This window comes from Salmo salar, chromosome ssa21 (genome assembly GCF_905237065.1).
Source record: "Salmo salar chromosome ssa21, Ssal_v3.1, whole genome shotgun sequence".
NCBI lineage: Eukaryota > Metazoa > Chordata > Actinopteri > Salmoniformes > Salmonidae > Salmo > Salmo salar.
Window position 1 is genome coordinate 17,317,258 of NC_059462.1, and position 17,536 is coordinate 17,334,793.

Sequence of the window (17,536 nt, forward strand, 5' to 3'; positions counted from 1 at the left end):
TGATATTTACTCCATTTAGTGTCATTTTAACTCCAAAAATACCAACCTCATGACCAAAATAGTGTTACATTTGACTCCATAGGAGTTGAATTAACTCATGCGATTTCACTATGTGGGTGCTATCTTATTTTTGTATGCATCCACAACCCAGCTATATCTGTACACTAACTGATTCACTAGGAATGGGATCATTTGCTTGGTTTAACAAACTCCTATACTATAAGCTTTTAGTGCCAAGTTGGCACCCGATCAAAACTCAATCTCAACCCCAGTTGGCCAACCTCTCCTATGTCTCTGGGTAGCATACACAAGGGCACAGCCCAGGCTGCTGTGTATTAACAACCATACTGTAAGTGAGTGCATCCCAAATGACACTCTATTGCCTACATAGTGCCCTATAGGCCCTGGTCAACAGTAGTGCACTATATAGGGCATACGGTGCCATTTGGGATACAAGCAGTGCGAGCAGGCTGGCACAGAGGTAATGATCCATCTTAGACAGCAGCAGCCATTCTGGCATCTCCTGTCCTGGCTGTGTGTGTGTCTCTGTAGTGGCTCCCATGCAGTCTGGATCCCATGTGTGTGTTTATCAAACTAATTAAACCAGGACCAATTAACAGGCAACCATGCAGAGAGCACAATTAGACCTAAGACCCATACCATCCATCCTTCTCTCTCCCTTTCATACCATCCCTTCTCTCTCTTTTCCCTTATACCATCCATCCTTCTCTCTCCCTTTCATACCATCCCTTCTCTCTCTTTTCCCTTATACCATCCATCCTTCTCTCTCCCTTTCATACCATCCCTTCTCTCTCTTTTCCCTTATACCATCCATCCTTCTCTCTCCCTTTCATACCATCCCTTCTCTCTCTTTTCCCTTATACCATCCATCCTTCTCTCTCCCTTTCATACCATCCCTTCTCTCTCTTTTCCCTTATACCATCCATCCTTCTCTCTCCCTTTCATACCATCCCTTCTCTCTCTTTTCCCTCGTACCCTCCCTTCTCTCTCTTTTCCCTCGTACCCTCCCTTCTCTCTCTTTTCCCTCGTACCCTCCCTTCTCTCTCTTTTCCCTCGTACCCTCCCTTCTCTCTCTTTTCCCTCGTACCCTCCCTTCTCTCTCTTTTCCCTCGTACCCTCCCTTCTCTCTCTTTTCCCTCGTACCCTCCCTTCTCTCTCTTTTCCCTCGTACCCTCCCTTCTCTCTCTTTTCCCTCGTACCCTCCCTTCTCTCTCTTTTCCCTCGTACCCTCCCTTCTCTCTCTTTTCCCTCGTACCCTCCCTTCTCTCTCTTTTCCCTCGTACCCTCCCTTCTCTCTCTTTTCCCTCGTACCCTCCCTTCTCTCTCTTTTCCCTCGTACCCTCCCTTCTCTCTCTTTTCCCTCGTACCCTCCCTTCTCTCTCTTTTCCCTCGTACCATCCCTTCTCTCTCTTTTCTCCTTTCATTCCCTCCCTCTTCTCTTCTCCTCCTTCATAAAACTAAATGCAGACCCCTTGGCATGGTGTCGCTGGTTGGAGCAACAGTCCCAGAATGTTTTCATGAGTTGTGTTTCTTATGTCATTGTTCCGAGTTTTGTCACACCTTTCAGTGGCATGTAACATGTTCAGTGGCTGTCCAGTCATTACGGAGAGAGGGAGACTGGAGGGAAAGAAGGATGAGTGGTAGACGGGGCGCCAGGGAAAGAGGGATGAGAAGAATGAGTTTACGGTCCCCCCTCGCTTGTCACCCCCTTCTCCCTCATCAACCACCTCCTCCCTCCTGGGGAACGAATGGGAAATGGTACGGTCACGGATTGTTAATTCTGCCGGTCCCCCGCCGCCCACGAGCCCTGCTCAGCCGAACCCCCCCCCCACCCATTCCCCGCACAGCACAGCACGCCTGTCTGCATGCCTTGCACGCTCCCTCACTGGTGATAATGTGCATGGAGAATACACATGGAGGGAGCATAGAGGCTGACACAGCTAGACACACAGTGAGTTTCAAAGGTAGGCATACACACACACACACACACACACAAAAGAGGCCATTCTTGCTAATGTTCTTGAAATGGGCTTGTATAAAGGCTTTTGGGATTGTGATTACCTGCAGTATTGATTTTGATTAGAAGTGCCTCCCTAACTAGAGAGAAAAAAGAGATGCCCAGCCAATCTCAATTCAAGTGGACAGCCACAGCTGTACTTAACATATTGGCTGGGCCTGGAAACAGATCTTTCGCCATCTACTCTTCCTCCTCTGAACATGGAAGGCCCTGTCCACTCAATTTTACTCCGAATTGCTCAACGTTGTTGCCGTGGTGTTAGCCATAGCATGTATTAGGTATTGACCTGCTGTTTGACAAGCACAGTGCCTACATGTTTAGCTGTTTTATATCACACTGTTTATCATGTCTGGGACTAAAATTAGAGGTCCCATGACCTTGTCCTTGTCGTGTGTGTGTGTGTGTGTGTGTGTGTGTGTGTGTGTGTGTGTGTGTGTGTGTGTGTGTGTGTGTGTGTGTGTGTGTGTGTGTGTGTGTGTGTGAGTGAGGTGGCTGAAAAAGCAGTAGCACACCTCCTGTGGTACAGATGTATCTGTCCTTACACCTTGTGTTGTCCCCTTATGTAGTCAACCAGAACCCTGTCTCTACAGCCACACACCTCTGTTCTACTGCAGATGGAGAGCAGGGCATCAAACATACTGTACTGGCTGAACACTGGTTGGGTTGGCATCGTTCATTAGTGTGTGTATGAGGGGGGGGGTTTGTGTAGAAACAAACATAATCAAATAGCACTTTGGTTTCCACTGGGATGTGGGAAATTGTTTTTGGCTATCATTTGCTTTGCTTTGAGATATAATTGTTCTGGAGATATAATTGCTCTGGAGATATGATTCTTATAGAGATATAAATGTTATGTCCACCCCCACCGCTAAATAGGGAATAGGGCGCAATTTGGGATGCAGGCCACTGTGTGTCTCAAAGTGACCTGATATCCTCTCTTGGGGTCCCTTCATTACTCCATCCCTCAGGCATGTTCTTTTTAACACAGAGAGAGAGAACTTCCACAACAATAACAACCCACTGGGCAAAAACTGAGTGAATCATCATTAAAAAAAATATACAATTGTGATGACGTTGAATCAATGTGGAAAACTGATTGGATTTGCAAAAAGTCATCAACATAAGGGAATTTTGTCTTTTTTTCACCCAACTTTGAACCTAAATCCCCCAAAAACGTGTTCGTTTCACGTTGAATTCACGTTAGTTGAAAACTCAAACCAAATGTAAGTCAAAACTAAACGTTGAACTGAAATCCGTGCCCAGTAAGAAAGCTGCCCCCCCCCCCCACACACACACACACACACACACACACACACACACACACACACACACACACACACACACACACACACACACACACACACACACACACACTCCACCCTCCGTTTCTCCAATCATATGACTCGTTGTTTAAGAGAGGCTACTCTGGAAGGTTAGGCATATTATCTGGGGAAAGAGATGACAGAATGGGTGTAAGTGTGGCTTTACAAGACTACTAATGTACTTGATTCACTTCACTCCGGAATTCAGTGTTAATAAAGGAATGTTACTGACCTAGAGAGTTCATTTCATTCCATATTTTATTACACCTAACCAGGAGAAATAATGTTTTCAGTGTCCTGCCCTGCAGCCTACGACTGTTATATCATTTCTAAATATTCAGCTGTTCCAGTGGCGGTCAGTGCTGTTTCAGATGAGGGAGGACAATATTTTTTTTAATGAGCATGTCCTTATTTCTACTACAGCCTATTGGATGACTGTCATTCATATTCCGCTCTCCCTGCTCAGAGTAACGTCGATAGGTTTAGGCTACTACATGATTCTCTAATTTTCCCTGTACCCATCATGAGGTTGCTACAACCTAGTCTATGAATGAAAGTTTAGAACGTAGGCGCACACAGGTCGGGAGAAAACTTAGAGTAATAAAGGTGGCAGACAGTGACACATTTAATACCGCCTTGCACACTCTTGCCTGCACACTCTTTCATAGCAGCCACATACAAACAGCATGATCACTTTGCTCGTATAATTCCTATTCGCATCTATATGCTCTCCTCGTCTCACCTTTTCCCTTCGCTTGTGGACTTCAGTGCACAACACATCAGCTGTCTGTGACCAGGAAAAAATCTTTCCAAGCCAAACCTTCATATCATAACCAATAACCGCTACAAACAGCCTACATTGTTGTGGTCACCATATTAGCTAACGTCATACTCAACATAGCTACTAGAAATAACGCGTTAGTAAACTCGCTACAATCATGCAGTGCAGTGTACAGTCAGCAAGCATTTACACCGGCGGGCCACAGTTGCGATAAATTCATAAAACTAAAAGCTTACCTTGACTTGTAAGAGTTACGGTGTTGGATAGCCATAGCCATCTAGCTAAAATAGCATCTCTCTCTGTTTCAGCCGGGTGTTTGAGTAGGCTAAACTAGCTAGCTGCATTTGCTAGCTCAGTGAAAGTGAAAAGAATATAACAAAATATAGCTAGCTCTCTCTCTCTTGCTTCTCCTTTATTTTTGAAGAAATTAATTTGTTCAAAATGGTTCAACTATTGTCTTTCTCTCTCTTTGAGTCAACAACTCACCACATTTGATGCACGGCCATTCAAGCTAGCTGTAGCTTATCCTTTCAGTATTAGATTGATTTTCTTATCCTTTGATTGGGTGGACAACATTTCAGTTCATGCTGCCAGACCTCTCATAGGTAAGAGGACGTCCTCCGGAAGTTGTCATAATTACGGTGTAATTCTATGGAAGGGGGTGAGAACCATGAGCCTCCTAGGATTTATATTGAAGTCAATGTACCAAGAGAAGAACGGAAACTAGCTGTCCTCCGGCTACACCATTGTGCTACCCTACAGAGTGCTGTTGAGGCTACTGTAGACCTTCATTGCAAAACAATTATTTGGTGACGTGAATATATTTAGTATAGTTTTATCTAAAAAGGGTAACTTTTTAAACGTTTCACTGTTTTTATTTTTATTGAATTCACTGAGGAGGATGGTCCTCCCCTTCCTCCTCTGAGGAGTCTCCACTGGTTCGTTCAGTGTTTTTCATGTTTTATCCTGCTCATACAGTCGGTGCTAGAGATGGTCCTGTCCTATGCCAATGCATCCTGCTGTGTGTGTGTATTTTTCTGTGTCTGCCAATGCGTGCATGTGTGTGTGTGTGTGTGTGTGTGTGTGTGTGTGTGTGTGTGTGTGTGTGTGTGTGCAAACGTGTGTGTGTGCGCTAGACATTGTCCTGTGCTATGCCAATGCATTCTACTTCCTGGTTATTTCCTTGACTCTGTGATGTCATCAGCCTGGGACGGCCTGGTGTGGACTGCTATAGCCAGCATGAAAGTGGAGCCGCTGTCCTCCAGCTACAGTTCCTCATCAACGAGGTAAGACTAATTATATTCTATTCAAGGTAAGATTCCCTCCCTGGTACCTTCATATAACAATCTTCTCAGTAGTCTACAAGCAGTGTTTCCCATTTCCAGTCCTCGAGTATCCCCAACAGCACACATTTATGTTGTTACCCTGGACAAACTCACCCGATTCAACTCATTGAGGGCTTGATGATTAGTTGACACGTTGATTCAGGTGTGCTTGTCCTGGTCTACAACAAAAATGGGAAACACTGGTCGACAGGTCTCTTCTCCTTGCCTCTCATCTGAAAATATAGTATGGGTGAAGGCAATATGGCCAACAAACATGAAGTGCATCTCCAGTTCACCCATCTGAGAACACATCATCTGTAATAGAAGCTAAGAGTTCTACCATTCCTCTTCATACTTTGAATTTAGCTCTGTTCTAAATCTTGTTCTGGGCAGATACATTCACAGTTCACAGACTCACTATTGATTTCAAACCTTGACTCGACACTCTTTTAGGATGGTTATGACTAATGGTAGCACTGTTATTTAGCAACTATGAGGGGTGTAGAGCAGGGGAGATGGATGGGTGGATGGGTGGTGGGAGATGGGGGATATGGAGGGGTGTTTGGTGGGAGAAGATGGGGCTTTATGAGGGGTGGGTGGGTGGGGAGGGAGATGGGGTTTGTGGACGGGTGGAGAGGTAGATGGGTGGGGGAGATGGGAGGGGTGGATGAGTGGGGCGAGATGGAGGGTCCTGCGGAGAGGAAGGCTGCTGGAACATGGCTGTCATTGGCTATGACCTCTTGACATCTCTCCTCTCTCAACCCACACACTCTCGCTCCAACAAGATCTCATCGTTTCCCTTCCAAATTCGACGTATTGTGGGATGAACGTCTGTTTTTGACACATTAATTCTGCGCAGTTACAGGGTTAATTCCGCGTGGTTACAGGGTTAAAACAGAAAAAAGAACTGAAAGGCTAACAGTTTAGGCATTCATTCTTAAAACAAAATAAAACAAAATAAATTCTTAAAACAAAATAATTAAAAAACAACTGGCTATTACCATCAAGTATTCTCACGGCGAGCTAGAGCATTTTGAACTGTGGTGGCTCAGTGGTCTGAGCAGCAGACTTCGACTACGAGCATCACGAGTTCGTCTCCCTCCACTCACTGTCACTTTCCGTAATACGCCCCCCTTAGTAATTGGGTGTGTGTGTGTGGTGGGGTGGGGGGGTAAGCACAGCTGCAGCAGTGTAGTAGTTCTTCATGTGTGTGAGGGGGTGGCTAATTACTGTGACAAGAAGGAAGGAAGGGGGTCATTAATGTCTTTATCCTGTGTGGAGGGAGAGTGTGATATAGGAAAGAGAGGGGAGAGGTACAGAGAGGGAAAGGAGAGAAAGACAGGGAGAGAGAGAGTGGAGAGATATTGATAGATGTTAGAGTTGGCTCTTTTCATACCCATTCATGTGAAGCAAGAAGCATATTTTCCCTTCAGAATGTGGATAATATAATCACTATGTGTAGTGTAGGGATGTGCGTGGTTATTTGAATATTCAAATATCCAAAACAGACATTAGTATTCAAATACTTGTGAGTATTTGTTTTTGTGAGGAAGAAAATATGAATTTTAGGCATATTCTACCACTGAAATGTATTTTTCTAAATGAAATTAAAATATCCATGTGACATTGTTTCACACAAGGATATCATGACATGTCAAATTATTAATTTAATAAAACAACAAACTTCTCAATGTAGTGTTTATCACTTGCACTCCATGAAAAGCCCATAAAAAGGCCAGTAGCCGACCCGTACGTGTGTAGCTTGTTGTTTATGTTGGCCAAACAAAGCAGCAGTAGTGAGTGGAGTGAGAGTTCACAAAATATGGAATAAAAGGACGGAATTAAAAGTTAGTGAAATAAAAAGGATTAGGCTACATCGAGCAACCAACGGGTTAGACGACTCAACTCAACTCCACGATTTACGAGCTACAGTCTGCCCACACTAGTCGCCGCTCAACTCCACCGCCAATCGTAGAGTTGAGTTTAATAGGCTACCAACAGATAGGCTGTTGTTTTATCTGAATGGGGTTGGGGAGAAAGTGCAGCATGTGGCCTCAAAGCCTAGCTAGTTTGGCAATAGAGCTCCAGCCTCTCTCCCTTACACAGCAGTGATCAGATTAAAAACGTAAGTAACAAAAAAAACACAAGTATTTCGAATATCCGTCAAATATTAATGATGCTAATCGAATAGTGAAATTATTTCAAACCCCCATAGTTTAGTGTACTGATGAAAACACAACTATCGAAAGCAGAGCAGAATGTTTTATTCAAAACCAATGTAAAAAAATTCTGATGTACTGTATACTCCACACATCAAATCAATGTCTGATAATCACATTTTCTCGTATGTATATACTAGTTCCACACATGTAATACTGTGTACCGTACATTGACACAGACATGTACACAAATACAGTGCTTTAGAAAGTATTCATACCCCTTGACTTATTAAACATGTTGTGTTACAGCCTGAATTCAAAATGGATTGAATATATGTTTTCTCTCACCCATCTACACACAATACCCCATGATGACAAGTTGAAAACACAGAAATATCTCATTTAAATACAGAAATATGTCACGTCCTGACCAGTAAAGGGCTTATTTGTTATTGTAGTTTGGTCAGGACGTGGCAGGGGGTATTTGTTTAGAGTGTTTAGGGGTTTGTTATATTATGTGTTTATGTAGAAGGGGTATTTGTTTAGAGTGTTTCGGGGTTTATTGGGCTATGTGTTTATGTAGAAGGGGTGTTGGTTTAGAGTGTACCGGGGTTTTAGGTTTAGGTTCTAGGTTAGTGTATTCTATGTTAGTTCTAGGTTGTTTACGTCTATGTTCAGTTTATTGATTTGACCTTCAATTGGAGGCAGCTGTTCCTCGTTGCCTCTGATTGAAGGTCCTATGTATAGGGGTTGTTTTGTATGGGGGTATTGTGGGTAGTTGTAGTTGCATAGCTTTGTGTTTAGCCTGCATCCTGTTCATTCGTACGTTTTCTTGTTTTAGTGTTCAATAAAAGTGAAATATGAGCACTCAACCCGCTGCACCTTGGTCCATTACCTACGAAAGACGTGACAAAATATCTAATTTACATAAGTATTCACACCCCTGGGTCAATACATGTTAGAATTAGCTTTGGCGCGATTACAGCTGTGAGTCTTTAAAAGCTTTGCACACCTGGATTGTACAATATTTTTTTTAACCTTTCAAGTTTTGTCAAGTTGGTTGTTGATCATTGCTAGACAGCCATTTTCATGTCTTGCCATAGATTCTCAAGTCAATTTAAGTCAAAACTGTAACTAGGCCACTCAGGAACATTGAATGTCATCTTGGTAAGCAACTCCAGTGTATATTTGGCCAGGTGTTTTAGGCTATTGTTCTGCTGAAAGGTGAACTTGTCTCCCATAGTCTGTTGGAAAGCAGACAGAGACAGGTTTTCCTATAGGATTTTGCCTGTGCTTAGCTCTATTCCTGTAACGGTTGTCGTATAGAGGGGACCAAGGTGCAGCGTGTTGAGTGCTCATAATTACTGTTTATTTAAACTCAGAACACTAAAGAAAATAACAAAGAGAAAACGATCAGCTAACAGTTCTGTCAGGTACTGAAGACTACACAGAACACAACTAAACAGAATACAACTGCCCACAAACACACTAGAAAAAACCCCAACATAAATATGATCTCCAATTAGAGAGAACGCGAACCAGCTGCCTCTAATTGGAGATCATCCAAAAAACCTCCAACATAAAAATAGAATACTAGAACAAAACATAGATATAGAAAACATAGACTAAACACCCCTTGTCATGCCCTGACCTACTCTACTATAGAAAATGACGTCTTACTAGGGTCAGGACGTGACAATTCCATTTATTTTCATCCCCAAAAAACTCACTTGTCCTTGCCAATGACAAGCACACCCATAACATGATGCAGCCACCACAATGCTTGAAAATATTAAGAGTGGTACTCATTGATGTGCTGTGTTGGATTCGCCCCAAACATAACGCTTTGTATTCCGGACATAAAGTACATTTTCTGCCACATTTTTTGAAGTTTTACTTAAGTGCCTTATTGCAAACAGGATGCATGTTTTGGAATATTTACATTTTAGTCATTTAGCAGACGCTCTTATCCAGAGCTACTTACAGTAGTGAGTGCATACATTTCATACATTTCTTTTCATGCATTTTTTTTGTTGTTGTACTGGCCCCCCGTGGGAATCAAACCCACAACCCTGGCGTTGCACACACCATGCTGACGTTGCAAACACCATGCTCTACCAACTGAGCCACAGGGAAGACCATTTGTATTCTGTACAGGCTTCCTTCGTTTAACTATGTCATTTAGGATAGTATTGTAGAGTAACTACAATGTTGTTGATCCATCCTCCGTTTTCTGCTATAATAGCCATTAAACTCTAACTGTTATAAAGTCACTATTGGCCTCATGGTGAAATACCCTGAGTGGTTTCTGGATGTCTGTATCTTTGTAGTTACTGGGTGTGTTGATACACCATCCAAAGTGTAATACATAACTTCACCATGTTGAAAGGGATTTTCAATGTATGCTTTTTCCTCCCCATCTACCAATAGGTGCATTTCTTTGTGAGGCATTGAAAAAACCTTCCTTGTCTTTGTGGTTGGACCTGTGTTTGAGATTTGTTGCTCAACTGAAGGACCTTACAGATAATTGAATGTGTAGGGTACAGAGATGAGGTAGTCATTCAAAAATGATGTTAGACACAATTATTATTAGACACAAGTCCATGCAACTTATTAGGTGACTTGTTAAGCACATGTGTACTCCTGAACTTAGGCTTGCCATAACAAAGGGGTTGAATACTTATTGACTCAAGACATTTCAGCTTTTCATTTTTTTATTAATTTGTAGACATTTCTAAAAACATATTTCCACTTTGACATTATGGGGTATTGTGTGTAGGCTAGTGACACAAAATCTAAATGTAATCCATTTTAAATTCAGGCTGTAACACAACAAAATGTGGAAAAGGTCAAGGGGTGTGAATATTTTCTGAAGGCACTGTACCTGTTGACACAGACATGTACACAAATACAGGATATGGACTTTAATTTTCTCTGTCTCTCTCGGACTCAAACTCTCACACTGCGCTCTTGTGTGGCTCAGTTGGCAGAGCATGGCGCTTGCGACGCCAGTATTGTGGGTTCGATTCCTGGGGCCAAGCATACTTCAAATATATGCACAAGTTGCTTTGGATAAAAGCATCTGCTAAATGGCTTATATTATTATATTCTACGCTCACAGGGAAAAACACTGACCTCTCTTATCCTCCAGTGACTCACAGCACTGATCTTGACACAGTTCTGATGACTCTGATGCGGTGGTGTGTGGGTTGTCTAGTATGGAATACTGATGTTAGACACACATACAGCCCAGCTAGCAGCCCCTTGACATTCAACAGGCTGATTAGCTGCTGGGGCCCTGGAGGGCCACTCCTGACCTGCATGCCTCTGCCTCCCTCACACACCCAGTCAATAATAAGCCTCTGGTTAATGAGAGCCCAGCTACTTTACATTCAAATACAGCTCTCAGCAAACACAGACACTGGGTCATGGTACTTGGGGATGCTGTATTGTTGGTGTGGTGGACCAACATGGATATTATTTTCACTCTTTATTAATATGCCCATGCCCTTGTTATTGCCCTGATTTTGTTGCATGCCAGAGCCCTGCTGTCATTCACCTCTTCTGTCATTCACCTCTGCTGTCATTCAGCTTTGCATTGGGTCACCTCTCATAATTATAGCCACAGTGTCCCTGTTCAGGTTTGATCCCATAAAGCTGGACTTATTCACTCCAGAGGACAAAGGCTTGCTCTTTATGTCAGAGTGCGACTAAAGGCTAATTAGATTGTTTGTTTGCTAATGTGAATGATTTGTTCCATGAATTATACATCTGATTAGTAAATGGGCTCGGCGGATCAGAGGGCCCTCTGTAGCTCAGTTGGTAAAGCATAGCGTTTCCTACGCCACGATAGTGATTTTGATTCCCATGATCACCCATATGTGAAGTGCTTGACTGAAGTTGCTTTGGATAAAAGTGTCTGCTAAATGGCATATATTATTAGAATAGTTCTTTTTAATATGGATAGTACTGTAAGAGAGGTTGTCAGGGCATCTGTAGACCAGACTGTTGGGTTTCAGGGGGAGCTGGAGCAGAGTAGAGTGCTCTAGAGGACACAAGTGAAGCAGAGCATCCAGGTAAACAGCCACCTGGGGAGATCAAGGATATTAACTTCTGACCAGGAAATAATGACATTTTAGAGGAGCAGAACAGGCATTATATGGATGAATGTGCAAACAGCTAATGGCTGACAGTTTTATGGCTTGGTTTTACCTGAACACATACAAATGCAGTCCTCTCTAACAATGTGGTGTAAATAAATGAGGTGAGTGCTATTTATGACTTTACACAGTATCTCTGAACCTATGGTTCATTAATTGCTGCTCTCCTCCCCTTTATCCCACCCCCCCTTGCAACTCATAGCATCCTCGTTTCGTTCCTGCGCTCTGTTGCATGTCTTTGAAGAAAGGCGACAGAGAGCATGTTTCTGTAAACACAATAAGCGCGCTGTCTTCCTTCTGTCTACTAGCCTGGGTGACAGGATCGTGATTGACAAGCGCACACAAAGGATTGCTAGACACAGAGGAAGTTTGAGAGCGAACAATTGAGGACAGAAAGAGCGAGAGAGAGAGGTGTATACGTATAGATTGTATTTGGATTACTTAGATTCGTTCTGACATTTCAAGATTATATGTTTTTTATTTATACTTTCTTATTATTTGTGTACTTGTTTGACATTTTACTGCACTGTTAGGAGCTAGTAACAGAAGCATTTTTCTGCACCCACTATAACATCTGCTAAACTTTGATTTGGTTTTGATTTGATTTGATTGTGAGAGTGAGAGAACGTGAGAGAGTGAGAAGAACGTGAGAGAGGCAGTGAAGCAAACAGAATGAAGGGCGATATCAGATCTCTTAATCTCCTGAAGGTGCTAGCTAATCATCGCTGTGTACTCCATCAGTCAAATTTGACATGGATTAGTTGAGCATATCCAAGTTAATGCTATTAGCCAGCCAACAAAACCAGAGCTCACTGAAACAGGATAAGAGTTCACTGACACCAAAACAGACAGAGGGTGGAAAAACACAAGCAATTATATCGTTCATTATTTTCCAGGCTGCTTAATTATTTTGTGGAGATTAATTTATTGTGGTTCATACCAACCTCCTATCCCTCATATGCTAATATGGTGTTATGAAGTAGCTGCCATGTTTTTAACTGAGATGGAGGAGGAACCAGGAAGATACACAGCAAGGTTTGAGCTCTCACATTTAAAGGGATATTACAGGATTTTGGCAATGGGGCCCCTTGATCTACTTCTCCTGAGTCAGATGAACTCGTGGATATCATTATGTGTCTGTGTCCGGTATGAAGGAAGTTGGAGGTAGTTTCCTGAGACGATACTAACTAGCGTTAGCGTAATGACTGGAAGTCTATGGGTATCTGCTGCTTTCTAAGAGTATACTGCTTAGTTAGAAGAACACTTTCACTTAGCTCCAAAATGTTAAAATCATTGGTATTCCAAACCAGAGCACCTCAAACTAGCGCTTCAGCTAATTGGGTAGAACATGATGTACCTGACATTGAAAACAGGGAGATATACATGCATATAGAAGACGCACACACACACACACACACACACACACACACACACACACACACACACACACACACACACACACACACACACACACACACACACACACACACACACACACACAGTCCCAGAATACAACTGAAGACAATCATGAAAAGATGTTTACCCAGATGGGAATCTCAGTGGATTAGTGCCTGTATGCATGTTCCATGGGGATATGATGTTCTATGAGATGTGGAGTAATTTCCTCCCATGATTGAGCCCTTAATCTGGAGCTAATCCCCCCGTGGTTCCCCTGGGTCCCATCCTCCCCGCAGCCTTCCCACAGCACCAGTTACTGCACCGTACTGGGAATTCATGTTATCACTCACTCATAATCCCCCTTCACACAGAGAGGAAAGAAATTAAATATATTTCATAATCTCGGAAACTCAGAACTAAAATCTTGCATAATTGTGTCAGATGCTCGGTTAAATTCTGAGGGGAGATGTTAAGAGAAAGATACTAACATGACTTGTGAAGTCTCCACCCCCTAAACGTAAACGGAATTCGAAAGATGTGGGCACCTGTGAGATCGTGCTTTGTCCAAATGATCATTGACGGAAAATCAGCATACAGGAACAAAGTTCCTCATTAGTCGTCACAAATCCACAGTCTGTTGACAGACATTACTACCATTTATGTTACGTGCGTCTGTCTACAAGAGATTACTTATTTCATAAAAATGACACTATACATCCTGTTGGACAGCCTCCTGGAGCTCTGTAGTTCCTTGACACTATTTACAATATGTTTCTCAGACATTAAATGCATCTTTTTTTTAAACATCCACCATATTCAGGTCATCGTTTACTTCAGAGTATGCTAATGCTAGTTCAGACACATACATCCACAGGGCTATAGGAACAAGTCTGATTCAACACCTCATTCAACATCCACTCAGTGAAAAATGACAGCGAGTAAGGGAGAGACCCCTCTCCTCTCAGTTCTCATTTTCTGCGTCCCAAATGGCAGCCTATGGGCCCCAGTCAAAGGTAATGCACTACATGGGGAATAGGGTGCCATTTGGGACCAAGTCATTGTGTCCCGTTCACTCACTCTCACAGGTCTGAACTATGGCCCCAGTGTGTGTGTGTGTGTGTGTGTGTGTGTGTGTGTGTGTGTGTGTGTGTGTGTGTGCGTTCGTGCGTTCGTGCGCTGCCTGTGTGCAATTTTTGGTTTGTCCGTGTGTTTGTACACGATGTAGACACACAAATAATGATTCTCTGTCATAGGCCTGCATTTCCAAGGAGTAAATGTCAGCCTCTGTGTCTTGGGACCTCATTTCTCACCTGTATGTTTCTGCACATGCAGCTCCTGTCTCCAGAGACGTATACAGATGCATTCTGGTGGTGTCTACTCGCTGTACTTGGGCATAACCGCTGATTAGGCTTACTGTCAACACATGCATTCACACATACAGACACATACGCTTTACAATGCATATTCACACCCACACACATACAGGAAACTGCCAAAATAAAGGAAACACTTGTGTAAATGAGGGATTCAAATTGAAATTGAAAGCAGGTGCTTCCACACAGCTGCGGTTCCTGAGTTAATTAAGCAATTAACATCTCATCATGCTTCGGGTCATGTATTAAAATGCACAGTTGCCCATTTTTTGGCTACCATGGCTAGAAGAAGAGATCTCTCTCTTTCTCCACTTCCCTTATGGAAAAATCACATGATTTCACGTGACATTTCCACATGTGAAATCATCTCAAACCATGTGTTTTTGGAACACTTCACATGTGGATTTTCACGTGATCACATAACGTTCACATGTGGATTCACATTGTCGAGACTTCACAGGTGATGCCCTGCAAGCAAAAATGAGTTGTTATGATACAGTTGAAGTCGGAAGTTTACATACACTTAGGTTGGAGTCATTAAAACTAGTTTTTCAACCACTCCACAAATTTCTTGCTAACAAACTATAGTTTTGGCAAGTCGGTTAGGACATCTACTTTCTGCATGACACAAGTCATTTTTCCAACAATTGTTTACAGACAGATTATTTCACTTATAATTCACTGTATCATAATTTGAGTGGGTCAGAAGTTTACATACACTAAGTTGACTATGCCTATAAAAAGCTTGGAAAATTCCAGAAAATGATGTCATGGCTTTAGAAGCTTCTGATAGGCTAATTGACATCATTTGAGTCAATTGGAGGTGTACCTGTGGATGTATTTCAAGGCCTACCTTCAAACTCAGTGCCTCTTTGCTTGATATCATGGGAAAATCAAAAGAAATCAGCCAAGATCTCAGAAAAGAAAGTCTGGTTCATTCTTGGGAGCAATTTCCAAACGCCTGAATGTACCACGTTCATCTGTACAAACAATAGTACGCAAGTATCAACACCATGGGACCACGCAGCCGTCATACCGCTCAGGAAAGAGACGCGTTCTGTCTCCTAGAGATGAACGTACTTTGGTGCGAAAAGTGCAAATCACTCCCAGAACAACAGCAAAGGACCTTGTGAAGATGCTGGAGAAAACAGGTACAAAAGTATCTATATCCACAGTAAAACAAGTCCTATCTCGACATAACATGAAAGGCCGCTCAGCAAGGAAGAAGCCACTGCTCCAAAACCGCCATAAAAAGCCAGACTACGGTTTGCAACTGCACATGGGGACAAAGATCATACTTTTTGGAGAAATGTCCTCTGGTCTGATGAAACAAAAATAGAACTGTTTGGCCATAATGACCATCGTTATGTTTGCAGGAAAAAGGGGGAGGCTTGTAAGCCGAAGAACACCATCCCAACCGTGAAGCAAGGGGGTGGCAGCATCATGTTGTGGGGGTGCTTTGCTGCAGGAGGGACTGGTGCACTTCACAAAATAGATAGCATCATGAGGTAGGAAAATTATGTGGATATATTGAAGCAACATCTCAAGACATCAGTCAGGAAGTTAAAGCTTGGTCGCAAAAGGGTCTTCCAAAGTTGTGGCAGAAAGGCTTAAGGACAACAAAGTCAAGGTATTGGAGTGGCCATCACAAAGCCCTGACCTCAATCCCATAGAAAATTTGTGGGCAGAACTGAAAAAGCATGTGCGAGGAAGGAGGCTTACAAACCTGACTCAGTTACACCAGCTCTGTCAGGACGAATGGGCCAAAATTCACCCAACTTATTGTGGGAAGCTTGTGGAAGGCTACCTGAAACGTTTGACTCAAGTTAAACAATTTAAAGGCAATGCTACCAAATACTAATTGAGTGTATGTAAACTTCTGACCCACTGGGAATGTGATGAAAGAAATAAAAGCTGAAATAAATAATTCTCTCTACTATTTTTTGGACATTTCACATTCTTTAAATAAGTTGTGATCCTAACTGACCTAAGACAGGGAATTTTTACTAGGATTAAATGTCAGGAATTGTGAAAAACTGAGTTTAAATGTAGTTGGCTAAGGTGTATGTAAACTTCCGACTTCAACTGTCATACACAGCGCATTTATTTTCAACTTATATTTGACTCACTTTAACATACATGACTACATTGTGTATGCGTTTTTATTCAGTATTTATTATTCAACATGTTCTTACCTGGGATTTGATCTCACAAACCTCTTGGTTTATTTCATTCCGATATTCTTGCTACGCTACCATGTCTGTGTCAGTAACTGATTTCCCCTCCTTTTCTACACTTTGGACTTCAAAGTAAATCTCAGTTTTGTTAAAAAAATATACTTAAGAAAAAACTATTATACTGTATTCATCAGTATGATTCAGGAGTAACATCAAAACATATGACAACTACACAATTTCTCATTTGAAGTGTTCCAAAACACGTTTTCACTTGTGAAATGTCAAATGTGAAGTGTTCCAAAAACACATGTTTTCATATGGGAAATGTCACGTGAAGTGTTCCAAAAACATGTTTTCATGTGATTTTCCACGTGAAAAATCCTCACTTTCAATTGCGCTTATTGCACAAGCTATTACAAACCTTTCCTGTATTTTTTTAATAGTAAGTTACCAGCTACTGAGTTGCAGTGAAAATAGTGGAAACACCTTTTAATGTATTTCTACAGCTGAACTGTATTTATTTGTCAATAAATATACAACAACAAATTGTATTCAGGAAGTAGTACACAGAAATTCAAATTTTTATATTTTCAATACTGGAATATTTGGTTTACTTTCTGAACTGACTGGAACTTAAATGGAATTGACCTCCTCATTGGTTAGCACACTTGGGACACAACCACACCTGAGATTTTAAATGACAGTCTCTTAAGTAACAGCAACCTGAATTTGCTGCTTTGCCACCAGGTCTGTGGCCATGACAGAAATTGGCCAGAGATTTATTAGCAAGAATGCATTTCTGC

At 42.2% G+C, this 17,536-nt stretch overlaps 1 protein-coding gene across 14 annotated transcripts in view; it reads left to right on the forward strand.

The window, feature by feature from the left end:
- Positions 1-17,536, forward strand: part of stxbp5l (syntaxin binding protein 5L) — a 233,983-nt gene that overhangs the window by 88,805 nt on the left and 127,642 nt on the right. For all 14 annotated transcript variants that reach the window (XM_014163997.2, XM_014164001.2, XM_045704487.1 and 11 more), the window contains exon 3: positions 5,346-5,427. In XM_014163997.2, coding sequence (XP_014019472.1) covers positions 5,346-5,427 — 82 coding nt within the window. The remainder of the gene's footprint in view (positions 1-5,345; positions 5,428-17,536) is intronic.